The sequence below is a fragment of the Peromyscus californicus genome, unplaced genomic scaffold, assembly GCF_007827085.1.
Source record: "Peromyscus californicus insignis strain IS unplaced genomic scaffold, ASM782708v3 Scaffold_8__1_contigs__length_139910024, whole genome shotgun sequence".
NCBI lineage: Eukaryota > Metazoa > Chordata > Mammalia > Rodentia > Cricetidae > Peromyscus > Peromyscus californicus.
In genome coordinates, this window is record NW_026294606.1 from 28,471,091 (window position 1) to 28,485,501 (window position 14,411).

Here is a 14,411-nt window from a genome sequence, read left to right on the forward strand (position 1 = left end):
CAGGATAGCTTGGTCTACAGAGTGAGTTTCAAGCCAACCAGAAATACACAGCAAGATTGTATCTCAAAAAAAAAAAAAGTAATAATGATCTGTTATAAAATATGAACTGAAAAATTCCAAGTCCATAAGACTTTAAAAATCAACAAACAAACATATTCTGGTAATGACACTACCTCACTGCTGTTTCAAAACTCAAAATTCTATACTTACGTATGAGCTTTTGCCTCATGTCAAGACAGGCATCAGAGTCAAACAAACAAACCAACAAATGTATTGCAGAAGCAGTCTTAAATAATAAATTTCACTCCAATATGTGGTTTTGAAAGGCATGCAAATACAAATATTAAATTACTAATACAAAGGTAAGTTCAAGACCAGATTCCATGAAATAGACATCCTTGGTCTCCATGGAGTTTAGCACAAGACATTCATTCATTTTTTGACAGCAGGTGCCTGCCGTAGTACACTGAGGAAATGAGAAGACAACTTCTGAAAGTCAGCTCTGTCCTTCCACCATGTGGGCCGTGGGGATAAAGCTCAGGTTGTTAGGGTGGACCCTGGGCATATTTATATGCTGAGCCACCAGTCCAGAACAAAGACGTGTTACAAAGATAAATGTCAAATTGTTGCAGATCATGCAAAGTTATGCTGAGCACCAATGTGATGGGGAAGGAGCATCGCATTCCATTAGCTGCCACCGAGACAAAACAAACCTACCTGTCAATCACTCTGACTATGCCCCACCGTCCTCATAGCCGTCTTGTGTTTAGTACCTTAACTTCACATCTGTTTCTTAGTTTTTTTTTCATATTTACACTAAATTTAATATTTAAACTTATAAGGTTGTTGTAGAATATTGTTTTACGCTGTGTTACATTTGTTTATGCTGTGGAATATTTCTTTAATGATGCAAAGATGTGTTGCATTCTTTTATTTGCATTTGTTTAACTCTGAGAAGCTGTGTTACTTTGCCTGTCTAAAACACCTGATTGGTCTAATAAAGAGCTGAATGGCTAATAGGAAAGCAAGAAAAAGGAGAGGTGGGGCTGGCAGGCAGAGAGATTAAATAGGAGTAAAAATCTGGGAAGAGGGGATCAAGGAGCAAGAGAAGGAGGAGAAGAGAGGACACCAGAGGCCACCCACCCAATACAGCCAGCCACAGAGTAAGAAGTAAAGAAAGTTATACAGAAATAAAGAAAGATAAAAGCCCCGAGGCAAAACGCAGATGAGCAGAAACAGGTTAAATGAAGTCAAAAGCACTAATGGGACAAGCCCAGGCAAGGTGGGGAAATTCTGTGTGTATTTATTTGGGAGCTGGGTGGTGGTCCCCAAAGAGCCAAAGAGTCAAAGAGTAAAAAAATCAAGAACATAAAGCATATTTTGCATGTTATATTTCATTTTATTTGTGAAGCAAGTATTATTTAAAACTAAAAGTTAGACAACTGAAGTGTAAGATATCAAAGAAACTGATAAATAAATTAGGGTTAAAAAGGTAGAGAAGAGACCTGCTTGGAAATCCTTAGCTGGCATGGCATTTACTGCCAGCCACATTCCTTCCTCTTTTCTCCTGTCCCTGTGTCATAGCCCCAGGCATTGTTTTCAGTGTTCTGCACCTATGTCTGCAGACTTGGTTATCATGTGTTCTCTTTTTTCTCCACTGTTTTTTGGTTGTCTGGAGCCTTCCCTGCTAATTCTCCCTCATCCTCGGTTGGCTATCCTCCACCAGGTGCCCTCCTGAGTACAGGCTCAATCCTGGATGAAGCTCCTCTTCTGAGTACTCACGGACAATGTTAACTTGGTAGAGGATAAAGATGCTTGACTCCTTGAAGACAGGAATTATGTCTAGATTAGTCCATACTGTTATGTCTACAACTTAGTAAAAATCAAGTTCATAAAATCTCACGAATAGCAATTACAATTATTTGCTTACAGATATGTGTAAAAAAAAAAAAAAAAACCCATAAGGATGGCCGTAAGTTTTTTTTTTTTGTACATAATTTGACAAAGGAAAAAATGCAGATGAAATCCTGGCATGCTGTGTGATGCTGTGTGGCAGAACGTTTCTCCTTAACACTGGGATCCCTTCTTCCCTACCCTGCCTCTTCAATGCTTGAACAATATAATCTATCTCTCTACATTTCAGTGTTAAGTAGATTGTACTACTGCTAAAAATACCACAATTCCTTTATTGTGGAAGTAAAGAGAGGCTAGCTATAATAAGATCTTCATATCAACAATCTTGAACTGAAATCTGTTTCGCATTATACCATTTAATATGAAATGCTTCAAGTCTGGAGACAGGAATAGAAAATAGCAACCATCCATGCACCCATTATTCTACTTTATCAAATCATAACATTTTGTCATATTTTACTTCAAACTTTTACAAAATAAAACATCTTTAACACAGATGAAGGCAATTTCCCACACCCTCCCATTACTATTCCTTACTGCCTAGAAAAGCGTAAGTCTGACATCAATGTGCAAATTTAAATAATGTATGCCATATAAAGAATGTAGAGGGCTAGTTAGTGGCTTCTTAAATGTTATATGAATTATGCATCTGATGATATGGAAGTAAAGATATTCCCATAAACCTTGTTAAAACAGAGTAGCAGAGCCTTACTAAATTACAACAGGAGTCATTTTAAACACACACTGGAGTTCATGCGTAAATGGGAGTCTGGAGGAATGAAAGCATACAGGTCAACCCAGATCAGTGAGCTCTGGGATCCAGCTGGGGATGAGGACTGTGGCTTCCACTGCAGGAAGCATCAACAATATTTTCCCCCTTGGAGGAAGATTCGAAGATAAGTATATAGTGAGAGCCAAAATCTGAACAATATTATTTTTCCTATAGAAACTCACATTAATATTTCTGCTATCGATAGTAGTAGTCAGTACATCAAATTATGATTGTACCAGGGGATACTCCACATTGTGAAGAATTTTGTCCATGTGATGTTAGAATACAGAAACAAAACCAAGCTAACCTGATAACAAGCTAGTCCACCATCACTGTTCCTTCTCTAGCTAATTCCATTCTATATCTTCTATATCTCAAGTTGAAAGAACCAAGAAGTCCACAGGCTCCCTCTCATCCACCTATAACTTAGACAAAAACCAAATCAACAACAAAAACCTTAGCTACGGCCTCAATGACCTACTGCACAATGTTAGTAACTTTTGAATTATTAAACCTTGAGACAAAAAGATATCTGAGTACTTACCATCTCCAAAAAGATGTGTCATAAGCCTCGTCAGTACTTGTTTAAGGTCAAACTCCACAAGCTTCACAGCCTCCATGGTGTGTGTCTCTTGCTTATGAGCAGAGCGAGAACTTTCTTCAAAGAGCTGCAAGCTTTCTCCATCCTTTACGCCAGCAAATAACTGTAAACCAAAAGGAATAATGAAATATGTTTAAAAACAGAAACAAAAAAAAGTCCTAGTTGGCCTCTGTCAAATAGCATAAAAATTCTGGGTATAAAAATTATATCTTACAAAAAATAATTTTTAATTAAAATTTAAAAATAGTCAAATTTTATAGTTAATATGCACATTAAAATTAACAGCACTTTGTACTAACTAGCCAAGCTCTGAGCTACCCAGTGTGGAGGGTCCCTGGGAAATTAAAAGACACTCCTCAGATCTTTGCTGATCTGTTTTACATTTGCCTGAATTTACAGTCATTTCCTTACAAGAGACATTATCCTCAATTTTAATGGAAATGCCAAGCTTTAGACTCTAAAATAGTATCCCTAAGTGTCCCAAAGGATCTTCCCAATGTGATCTAAGACTAAGTAAGAAAGTACAGTTTAAGAATTAAATCCTATAAAGTCTATGAAGACAGGAAGCCTGCTGGAGTTTTAATACTCTATTTCTAAAACCCATTTCAGAGCTTCACACATATTTCCATTGCATACTATACACAGAAAGGGGAAAATTAACTGATAGCTAAGGCTCAGCTCATTGACACATAAAATGGGATCATGTGAATTCACAGATTTATATGGTAGGTAATATATTAAAATACAGAGTGCATGGCACAGTATAACAACTAAACAAAATTTCCTCAGTATCATCATTAACCACAGCTGTCATTAATTATATGCTACTTGTCCAATAAAATAGAATATCCGGGGTTGATGAGACAGCTCAGTCAGTAAGGGCTTGCCACATAACCATGAGGACCTAAATTCAAACCTAGCAACCGCACGAGAAGCCAGGCACAGTGACATGCGTACCTGTGCTCCCAGTGCCAGAGATCACTGGGCAACCAGGCTAACCAAAGCAGTGAGCTTCAAATTCAGTTAAAGACCCTGTCTCAAAAGCTAAAGTGGAGAGCAACAGAGGAAGTCATTTGATATCTGCCCCTGGCCTGTGTGTACACGCATGTATAGACACAGGCATACAGCCACCACCACACATGAACATATCTAGCCATGGTGACAGAGCAGATCAACTTTACCTATAGGGAGAATGAGTCAAGAAAGAAAAATAAAGCCAGGCGGTGGTGGCACACGCCTTTAATCCCAGCACTTGGGAGGCAGAGGCAAGTGGATCTCTGTGAGTTCAAGGCCAGCCTGGTCTACAGAGCAAGTTTCAGAACAGCCAGGGCTATACAAAGAAACCATGCCTCAAAAAAAAAAAAAAAAAAAAGAGAGAGAGAGAGAGAAAGAAAGAAATGAGCAAATGGCCATCATTGTTTAAACCTGAGCCCCATGGGCAACAATTAATGTTTTATTAAACAAAGGGTTCTCGGTTTTACTAATGTTATATTGGATGATTAGAACAATCTTTATAAAAAAAATTTGCTAAAGGCACAAAGAAAGTAACAAAGTAGATGGGAATTATAAAGTAAAACTCTACAAAATAGCATAAAACCAGCAAAACATCAGGAAAAACTCACTAAGAATGCCTGCCTTCCCAGCACACTAGGGAAAAGCTGAGTGTATGAGTGACAACTTGGCACAGGGAGCAAGACAAAAGTGCAAGCCCAGTAGCTGAGCAAGCCAGAATGTCTGCTGAACATCACAGAAAGACTCATTTCCCCACCCCACCCCACCCCCAAGGACTAAATCAATGTAAAACACATAAGCCAAAACCTCCAGTCAAGTGCCACACCTCCTAGGCAAAAGGAGCTCCAACTGTGATCAAAAACCAAGGAAGTCAAGACTGAGGTTTCCTCTAGATGCTCATAAGGTCTTTTCAGAAGATCTCGCTACCCTGGGCCTTAGGTGACTCCCATGAGTGCTGAAAATAACCCACCTGTGTACAATTAATACAGTTCAGGACTCAAGCCTAAGAAATGATACTGCACACTATTAAGCTGGGTCCTCCTACATTAATTAATGTAAAGAAGACAGTGCCCTACAGACATCTTCACAGGCCAACTTAACCCTGAAAAAGCCCTCACTTAGATTCTCTTCCCAGGTGATTCTATACTGAGTGAAGTAGTTGACAAAGCTAGCCATCATATTTGTGCATCATATCTGGCATTTTTGAGAATTCAAAATATTAAACATAAAAAAGTTTTGTGCTGGACAAATAATTGAATAAACTGTGGTCAGTCTAAGTGAGCACTATTTAAGTGCAAAAGAGAATGCAGAAGCCCTCCCTAACTGCGAGGAAGGATATCCAACACACAAAAAAAAAAAGTGAAAAAGAGCCGAGTACAAAGGAGCAAATGCTGGCTTTCCTGTAATATGCAGGAGGACACAGAGACAGTCTTCAGGTACCTGCAAAGGAAGGACTGAAGGATAAACCACACTGAAGAATGACTGGCCGGGGGAGGTGGGCAGAAACAAAGGATAAGCAGGTGAGTGGGGATCCCATGTGAGGATGGGCAAGGCACAAACAGTGATGATTCTCTAGGCAAAACTTTTGTGCAGTTCTGGATTTGAGAATCAAGTTAATATTTAATCCACTCAAAACATGACAAAGAAAACCAACAGAGAGGTGTGGAGAACACCAAATGTGCTTTCATTTGACTGGCACAGTCACACAGAGGAGAGAAGAGCACTGGCCGCTCTTCTCTCCTCTTAAAAACAGTGTAAGTCACTTTATAAGGTTAAAAATGTACCTTTAATCCCAGCACTCGGGAGGCAGAGCCAGGCGGATCTCTATGAGTTCGAGGCCAGCCTGGGCTACCAAGTGAGTCCCAGGAAAGGCGCAAAGCTACACAGAGAAACCCTGTCTCGAAAAACCAAAAAAAAAAAAAAATGTAATTATGGGGACATATGTGGTACACAAGACAGCCATTTTCTCAACAAGACTATACGGTAACAATTCTGAAATCACTTGAAGTTCCTTCTATGGCTTGTTGTGTATTAAATGCATTACTGGTAAGAAGAGCAAGATCCTAAGTTACTAGCAAGGGCAATGGAGAGGGCCACAAAGAGCCATTTGGTGCTGGCTTGGGACTGAAGGAATCCACAAATTCAACACCTGTATAGATCCATGGCAATATAGAAACAGATGAATATAGATTTCCTGGCTGTGTCTAAGAAGGTCTAGACAAAATGCATTGACTATAACAATAAACATACTCAGGTCTGGGTTTCTAAATACCATTCTCTCATAAAGGAGACGTCCCTAGAGAAATAACTGATTTTAAAAGATGAATCAGGGATACCCTGTTGAACACAAAGTAACAAGAGTCCAGGGCACAGATGACTACCACAGGGGCTCTGCATGGCCAAATTCAGATCCAACTGAACAATGTTGAACATGGACTAAACCACAGATATAGAAACAAATATACAGAAAGCCATGAAGATATTAAATATTGAATAAATATGTAGAGAATAAAATTCTAATGAATGCATTTAGAAAAAGAAAGTTGGCCAAAAAAACAGTAATTCAGAAGATGACCAGTGGATTCTAAAGTTAGTAGGAGAAAATATGAGAAAGAGGATATTTATAGTGGTAAAGTAGATTCTACAGAAACTTCCTAATTATGTCAGAAAATTTTAACAACAGAGAAACATACTATCTTTATGAAGTAATCAATCCCAGGGTAACCAAAAACTGTACACATCAACGGCCTATCATCTCTCAAAAACAATGTATTGACAAAGGCAAAGAAAATTTCCCTTTTTTGCCAAAAATATATAACCCAAATCTGATCATGAGAAGATACAATATCCAAATCATCCTATGAAAAACTTGACAAATGCTATGAAGAGTGTCAAGTCACCCAAGACCAGTGGTTCTCAACCTGTGGTCACAACCTCTGGAGAAACTGAACAAGCCCTTCACAGGGATCACCTAAGACCATCAGAAAACACAAATACTTACATTATGATTTGTAACAGTAGCAAAATTACAGTTATGAAGTAGCAACAAAAATAATTTTATGGTTGGGGGGGGGGTCACCACCACATGAGGAACTGTATTAAAGGATCACAGCATAAGGAAGGTTGAGAACCCCTGCTCTAGACAAAGACTGAAAACTGCCGTAGTTTAAGGAAGGTGATAATGACGCGTCCACTACACAGAGTATCATTCTGGATGGAATTCTGACTCAAGTGGGGGGAACGGTTGTAATTCCTGCAAATATGTCTGCATATTCTATTTAATTCTTCAGAGCTGCGTGGTTTTTGTTGTTCATGTTGCTGCTGCTGCTGTTTGTTTCATTTTTTGTGTTTGTGTTTTTAATAAAGACTAATTTTGAAAAGCAGTTTTAGGTTGACAGTAAAAGTGAGAGGAAGGTAGAGCTGTCAATATGCTGTCTACCATCCATCCCCTCCACACACACACATACTTCCTGCCTACCACACATATACATACACTTCCCATACTAACAACATCCCCACCAGATGCTACACCTTATGTGACTAATGGACACACACTGACATATTAACAGCCAGCCACAGTCCTTAGTGTACATTAGCTGTGATCACTGCAGCAGAGTTCACATTAAGGATCACTACTGGAGCAATGTGTTCTATGGTTTTTGTAGATGTACAAAGATGTAGCCACTATTTAACACCATACAAAATAGTTTCAGTGCTCTAAATGCTACCTGTGTTCTGCCAATTTATCTGTCTCTCCCCAGCAGCCCCTGGTGTCCACTGATCTTTTCACTTCAGTCTAAAGTTTCATCTTTTCCAAAATATCATAATTGGAAGTATGGAATATCCAGACTTTTCCAATTGGCACCTTTCACTGAGCCATATGCACTTAATTTTTCTTTATATCTTCTCTTGGCTTGATAGCTCATGTATGATTGTTTTGAATAAAACATTTTTACTATTTATACATTTTTAAGATTTGATTTTTAAAATATTTTATAGTCTACACCTTAGAATTACAACAGCTGAAACAATTGGGGACTGTTTTACCAACCCTCCAACAGCACTGTCCAGATGATTTTAGGTCTGTGGATGGAAGGTCACTAGGAAGCCTGAAGGCCTAGTGGGAGGGAGCTGTCAACCTCAAAGACTATATAGCCAGTTCTCAGGTTTCACTCCCCCATCATGTTTAGTCTCCTGGCAGCCCTAAAGAGGAGGACAGAACTGCATGCAGAAAGCCCCAAAATGCACCTGTACCTTCTCTAGACGCTCAGTTCAATGAGAGCCCTCTCCTCGGGAAACTGTCCCATTTCCATAAGCTTTAAATGCAGCAAGGTATGGAGAGATGGTGCAGCTGTTAAAGGAGCACAGCACTAAGAGTAACAGCCCGAGTTCAATTCTCAGAACTCCCATGGCGAAATAAGAGAAATGACTCTCATGTTTCCTATGTCTCCAGCAAATAAACAAACAAATAAGGGCAGACAGAAAGACATCCAGACAGACACACAAATAAAAATGTTAAAATCTGAAGAATATTTTTAATTATAGCAATATTATTTCATGGGTTGCTTACCTTTTCTTTAAACTATTCGCTTAATCCCTTCTTTTGGCATATCTAGTCCACACTTAGGACAAGCTTCTGGAATGTAACTTTGTAAACTACTTTCAGAATCATATTATAAGACTCCCAGAAATTGAATGTCTTTCATATTTTACCCCTGGCTTGTTTGTTTTGTGGAATTGGATAATCTCTCTCTCTCTCTCTCTCTCTCTCTCTCAAGGTTTCACTATGTAGCCCATGTTGGTCTCAAATAGGGGCAATTCTACTATCTTTCACTCTCTACTTCTGGTTTTGATCACCATGACCAGTCTGGTTCTTAATGAAATGTTACCCAGTTTGATCACTCAAAATTCTAGCCTTCTACCCAAATGACTTTTGACTGTATTCAAAACCCAAACCTCTCAAGCAATATGATCTGTTCTTATGAATATGGTCATCTCAATACCTGATGATGGAGTTCATTGAAGACAACGACAAACAAAATACTTTTCACGGCTGGAGAGATGGCTCAGAAGTTGAGCACACTGGCTGCTCTTCCAGGAAGAGGGTTTGGTTCCCAGCACTGGCACGGTAGCTCACAACCAGTTATAACTCCAGTTCCATGGGATCTGACACCCTCATCTGGCCTCCAGGGACACCAGGCATGCATGTTATACACAGACATATATGCAGACAATGTACCCACACACATAAAATAAAATTAAAGAGAAAGGGCATTGTAAATACTTAGAGCACCTTCAGCATTGTTGCGATGTCCCAGGAGGAAACTAGATGAAAGATACTAATAGTCATTTAATTACTAAAAGATATTTTAAAAAAAAAAACTGCTTCCCAATGTGATTTTTAAGCTTTGGAGGGGAGAACTCTCTGTAGAGATTTAGGTTCATGAACAGCTTTCCTTTAATGGTGAAGAATTTAGTAACTACATTAGATTACCAAGCAACACCAGTCTTTCTTCATAGGAAAGTTTATATGAAATAATGTTATTCCATTACTAGGATGAGGTTGAGCCATAACACAGCCATTAAAAATTCAACATTTAAGAGAAAACTGTAACAGTGGAATATTTATTATCTCTCTGTGGTAGGATCACTCAGAATTTTCCCTTTTTCTTGCTGCTTTTATGTATTTTGTATATTTCCCAATAAACAAGATTACATCTGAAGTTATAGAGAATACAACAAACACCATTGGAAGGACGACAAGGAACATGGTGGGAGCTGGAGAGATGGCTCAGTGGGTAAAACACTTGCCTTTGCAGAGAACCTGGGTTTGGTTTCTAGCACCCACATTGTGACTCACATCCATAACTCCAGTACTGGGTGATCCAATGCCTTCCCTTGACCTCCCTAGGCAGAAGCCATGACCATGGATACATACATATATGCAGGCAAACTCTATAGATATAAAGTAATATAAGTCAGTCTAAGAAAGGAGTGAGGGGCATGGAAGAGTCTTTACTCATCAGTACTGTGCACTGCAATTACTACAGTGGGCACCTCTTATTGATACAGCACACAATGTTCTACTGCTCTGTTCAGAAACATAAAGCTAACTGCTCCTATGACTGGAACCACTCCCAGGTCAAGCTAACTAGTGGGAAATATGGAGAGGAGAACTTATGAGGAAAAGCATTTCATTGGTGGTAGAAAGGTGAAGGACTAAAATGCTTTTGGTCAAAATGCAGATAATCGGTACAGAATGTTTTAGATTTCTATGACATTTTCAAGTGTAGTTCACTTCTGTGAATCCTTCTTTCTCCCACATCCCCTTCTCCTTCTTGTACTCTTCTATGTCCAATATCATATTCATTATTGTCACTTGTGTTCTAGTACCTGCCCCCTTCCTCAATACCTCCTTCTCCCCTTATCACTGCCCCCTTCTTGTTACATGACCTCTATGCACACATACCCACATATATGTATGTATGTAAACATGTCAAGCCAGGCTCTGCATATGAGAGAGAACATGTAGTACTTGTCTGAAGCTGGGTTACCTTGATTAAAGTAATATTTTTCAGATTCAACTATTTCCCCACAAATATCATAATTTCATTTTTCTTTACAGTTGAATGAAATCCCATTGTGCATATGTACCATAGTTACATGATCCAGCCATGTACTGATGGACACCTAGCTAGGCTGGTTCTATTGCCTTGCTATTACGAGTAGAGCAGCATTAAGCACGGATGGACAAACAGCTGTGAGGTGGAATGCACACAGCACTTCAGGCATTTGACCAGAGGTGGTACAGCTGGGTCATACAACAGCTTTACTTCTTTCAGTTTTTGGATAACCTTCCACACTGATCTCCACACTGACTATCCAGTTCACACTCCCACCAATAACACACAGGGTTGTCTCTCCCGCATGCTAGCATCTGTTCCTCTTTGTTTCTTGGTGGAAGCCATGCTGAACAAGGTGAGATGGAATCTCAGAGAAGCTTTAATTTGCATTTGTTGACAGCTAAGAATATTAAACACTTTTAAAAAATGTTTATTGGCCATTTGAGTTTCTTCTTTGGAGAACTGTCTGTTCATTTCATTCACCAATTTATTGACTGACAATTCTGATGTTTAACTTTTACCGTTCTTTATATATTCTAGATATTAATACTTTGTCTGGCAAAGATCTTCTCCCATTCTGTGGGCTGTCAACAGAGCAGATAGCCTACATATATATTTTTAATGTCCTAATCAACTTCTCTATATTCTTAAGCTTACTTATGTCCCTTCTGTAGCACAAATGTCATTACATTGTTAGCAAAGAAAAACAGAAACTTCTCTTAAATTAGCATTAGACCCGAGAAGAAAAGCCTTCAACTTTAATCCAACATGACCATTTTCTTGGTTTTCCTGAACCACAGCTGAGGATGGGCACACCAAACAATAAAATCTAAAGCCAAGACTCAGCCAATAGCTTCACACAATGCTACAAGAAGGCTTGTTCACTCTGCTCTTACCTAAAGGATCATCAGCATGGAAGCCATGACAAAGGAGCCTGGCACAGCTGTCAGTCACTACATGAGAAAACTAGTTCTACCTCTGGTGTAACTTTTTCCAAACTCAGAGTAGTTGCCTGATAATGTTAATGTATACCTCACATTAGCAATAAAGTGTACTGTCCCTTTAAAAACACATGATCCTCCCCTGCACCACATGCAGCTCCTGCCACTGCTGACTCTGCCCCCACACCACCTCTTTACACAGATGGAACCTCCAACTCAAAAGTGTGTCTTCTCCAAGTCCCATGGTTACCAGATAACGCTAGGGGCCAAGTTGTAGCCCATAGAATTCAATTACGGACTGTGGCAAATCACTTCAACAAACAGAAGCACTGGAATGTTTATGGACATACACCAAACATGCCAAAAATCTCAGGGGGTAAGGAAGGAGCAGCAATAGTGTGCATAAGGAAAACTTAAATAACTCCTATTAACAAGGGATATAGTGTCCCCTTTGGGGGTTCTTATATCATTAACAAAAGAATTTAAGAATGGACTCCAGTGGAGACACAAGAACAATTTTATTCGAGTTAAAAAGAAAAGACACAGAGCAGGCAAACAGCTGCTGCCTAGAGGAGGAGAATGGAGGAAAGAAGGGAAAAAGCTAAGTCATTTAAGCTGCAGGGCCAGGGAAGCTTTAAAAAAGAGGAAAGGAAGCCAAAATATGTGTGTGTGTGTGTGTGTGTGTGTGTGTGTGTGTGTGTGTGTGTGTGTGTGTGTGTGTTGGGGGTAATTATAAAAGAGACAGAAAGAAGTAAAGGAAAGGGTACCGGTTTACTGAATAGTTCAGAAAAGCAGGCAGAACTAAGACCCCCACGTAGCCATAGTCCTTAAGCTTCTGGGATGGAATAGTATAGTATCTCATTATTCTGAGATTATTATTAATGAATTATAATAATAAATTATTCTATTTCTTTAGCATGGCTTTATATGAGTCCATCTTCCTAGTAGTAACCCTTAATCAAAGAGACTGAACCAGCCCAATTTGAAATGTTGGAACTATTCTATTTCCTTACCCAGGAGTTTTTCCACTCAAGCACTGTATTGTAGCTTAGGACAATCACAATAAAAGAAGTCAAACATCATCATGTATTTTCAAAACGAGTAAGGGCTACATAGTGAGTTCCAGACCTCTCTGACCCCCAGAGTACATGAGCATAACCAAAATGTATCTGAACATACACAAAACATTGAAGACTGAAAAACACCAGAACAAGGTGAAAGAACAGTGTGAGAGGCCATCTGTACAACATGGCACAGATGAAGAACAAGATAATCTAATCAGAGCCAGCTATTATTTCTAATGGAGTAAAATACTAGGGCAGGAAGAGAGTCTAAGGACTGCCTACGCCCAACTCAGAGAAGGGAAAAGAGCCAGAGGAATGCAGAACCAGGAGGGGCAAGGTCACTTAGACAGAATGGTCTCACCCCAGTCCCAGAGACGTAAAGGGTGGTTTCTCACTTCACCGGGTGACTGAGAGACAGACACCACAGTGTTGATGAAAACTTAACTTTCCATTAAACGCGCAGAATGGGCCGTGCCAGCTGCTTTCACGTTAGGTCTTTATTTCTGACATGTTCTTAAGTACCCTATATAAACTCAAATGACCCAAATACAAACTCTACCCTCACTGCAGAAACCAGGGGAAGAAGTTCAAATGAGAACAGAAGAGAGAAAAGAAATTAATTCAGATATGGTCTAACAATGAAAGTGGATAACAAAAGCTGATTTTGTTGAAAATTTAGAAAGTAAAAAGGTCCTAGAGTCGAAGTAAATTTTTTAAAAGGCAAATTTTTATAAAGAAAAAAGTCAGAATAATATACAAAATAAAATTTTATACAAAATAAAATAATATACAAAATAAAATTTCCAAATGACCAAAGGTAAGAGTCAGATATATGAAAGCAGGATTCCAGATGGTTAAATGAGTCTGGGCTTTCCTGACCCTTTCCTATTTGCTCATTTAAATATCCTTTTCTATTTGCTCATTTAAATGTCCAGAGACCACTTGCTCCTTCTGCACTACAAGCCTTGCATGTGAGGGCTAGAGTCTATCTATGATGCCTATTTCTCTAGGTTTCTGTGACAGAGCTCATGACACTCTGCTGCTACTCAGAACCATCAGCTGAAGATAACAGGCACTGTCTACCTTGTAAGGTTGTTACCTTGACCACTACATGGTTTCATTTATTGCCTATAACACTTAGCACATCCCAGTTACTCCAGTAAGAACTCAGGGGTTTGAGAGGTTACTGGAGGAGCCCCATTGCACAGTAATTGATAGTGCCTCAATCCCAAGCCAACTCTATGATTGTGTGATCTAGTCTAGGACCCAGAGCCCTCTCTCTGACTTCAATACAGAAAGGACCAGACAGACAGGATGAAAATTTGATATAAAACATGAATATAACTGAGCTGCCAGGCCCATATACTTATATTTCCTGAGACACTGTGCATAAAATAATGATAGTTTACTCCAATTAAAACAGGTTTACTAAATTAAAGGATCACTAAATTCTATTATTATGATTATGATTATGATTAATTGGGG

The 14,411-nt window shown here is 39.1% G+C and overlaps 1 protein-coding gene across 5 annotated transcripts in view; it reads right to left on the bottom strand.

The window, feature by feature from the left end:
- Fars2 (phenylalanyl-tRNA synthetase 2, mitochondrial) overlaps positions 1-14,411 on the bottom strand; it is a 456,192-nt gene that overhangs the window by 319,593 nt on the left and 122,188 nt on the right. For all 5 annotated transcript variants that reach the window (XM_052729750.1, XM_052729748.1, XM_052729747.1 and 2 more), the window contains one exon: positions 3,231-3,390. In XM_052729750.1, coding sequence (XP_052585710.1) covers positions 3,231-3,390 — 160 coding nt within the window. The remainder of the gene's footprint in view (positions 1-3,230; positions 3,391-14,411) is intronic.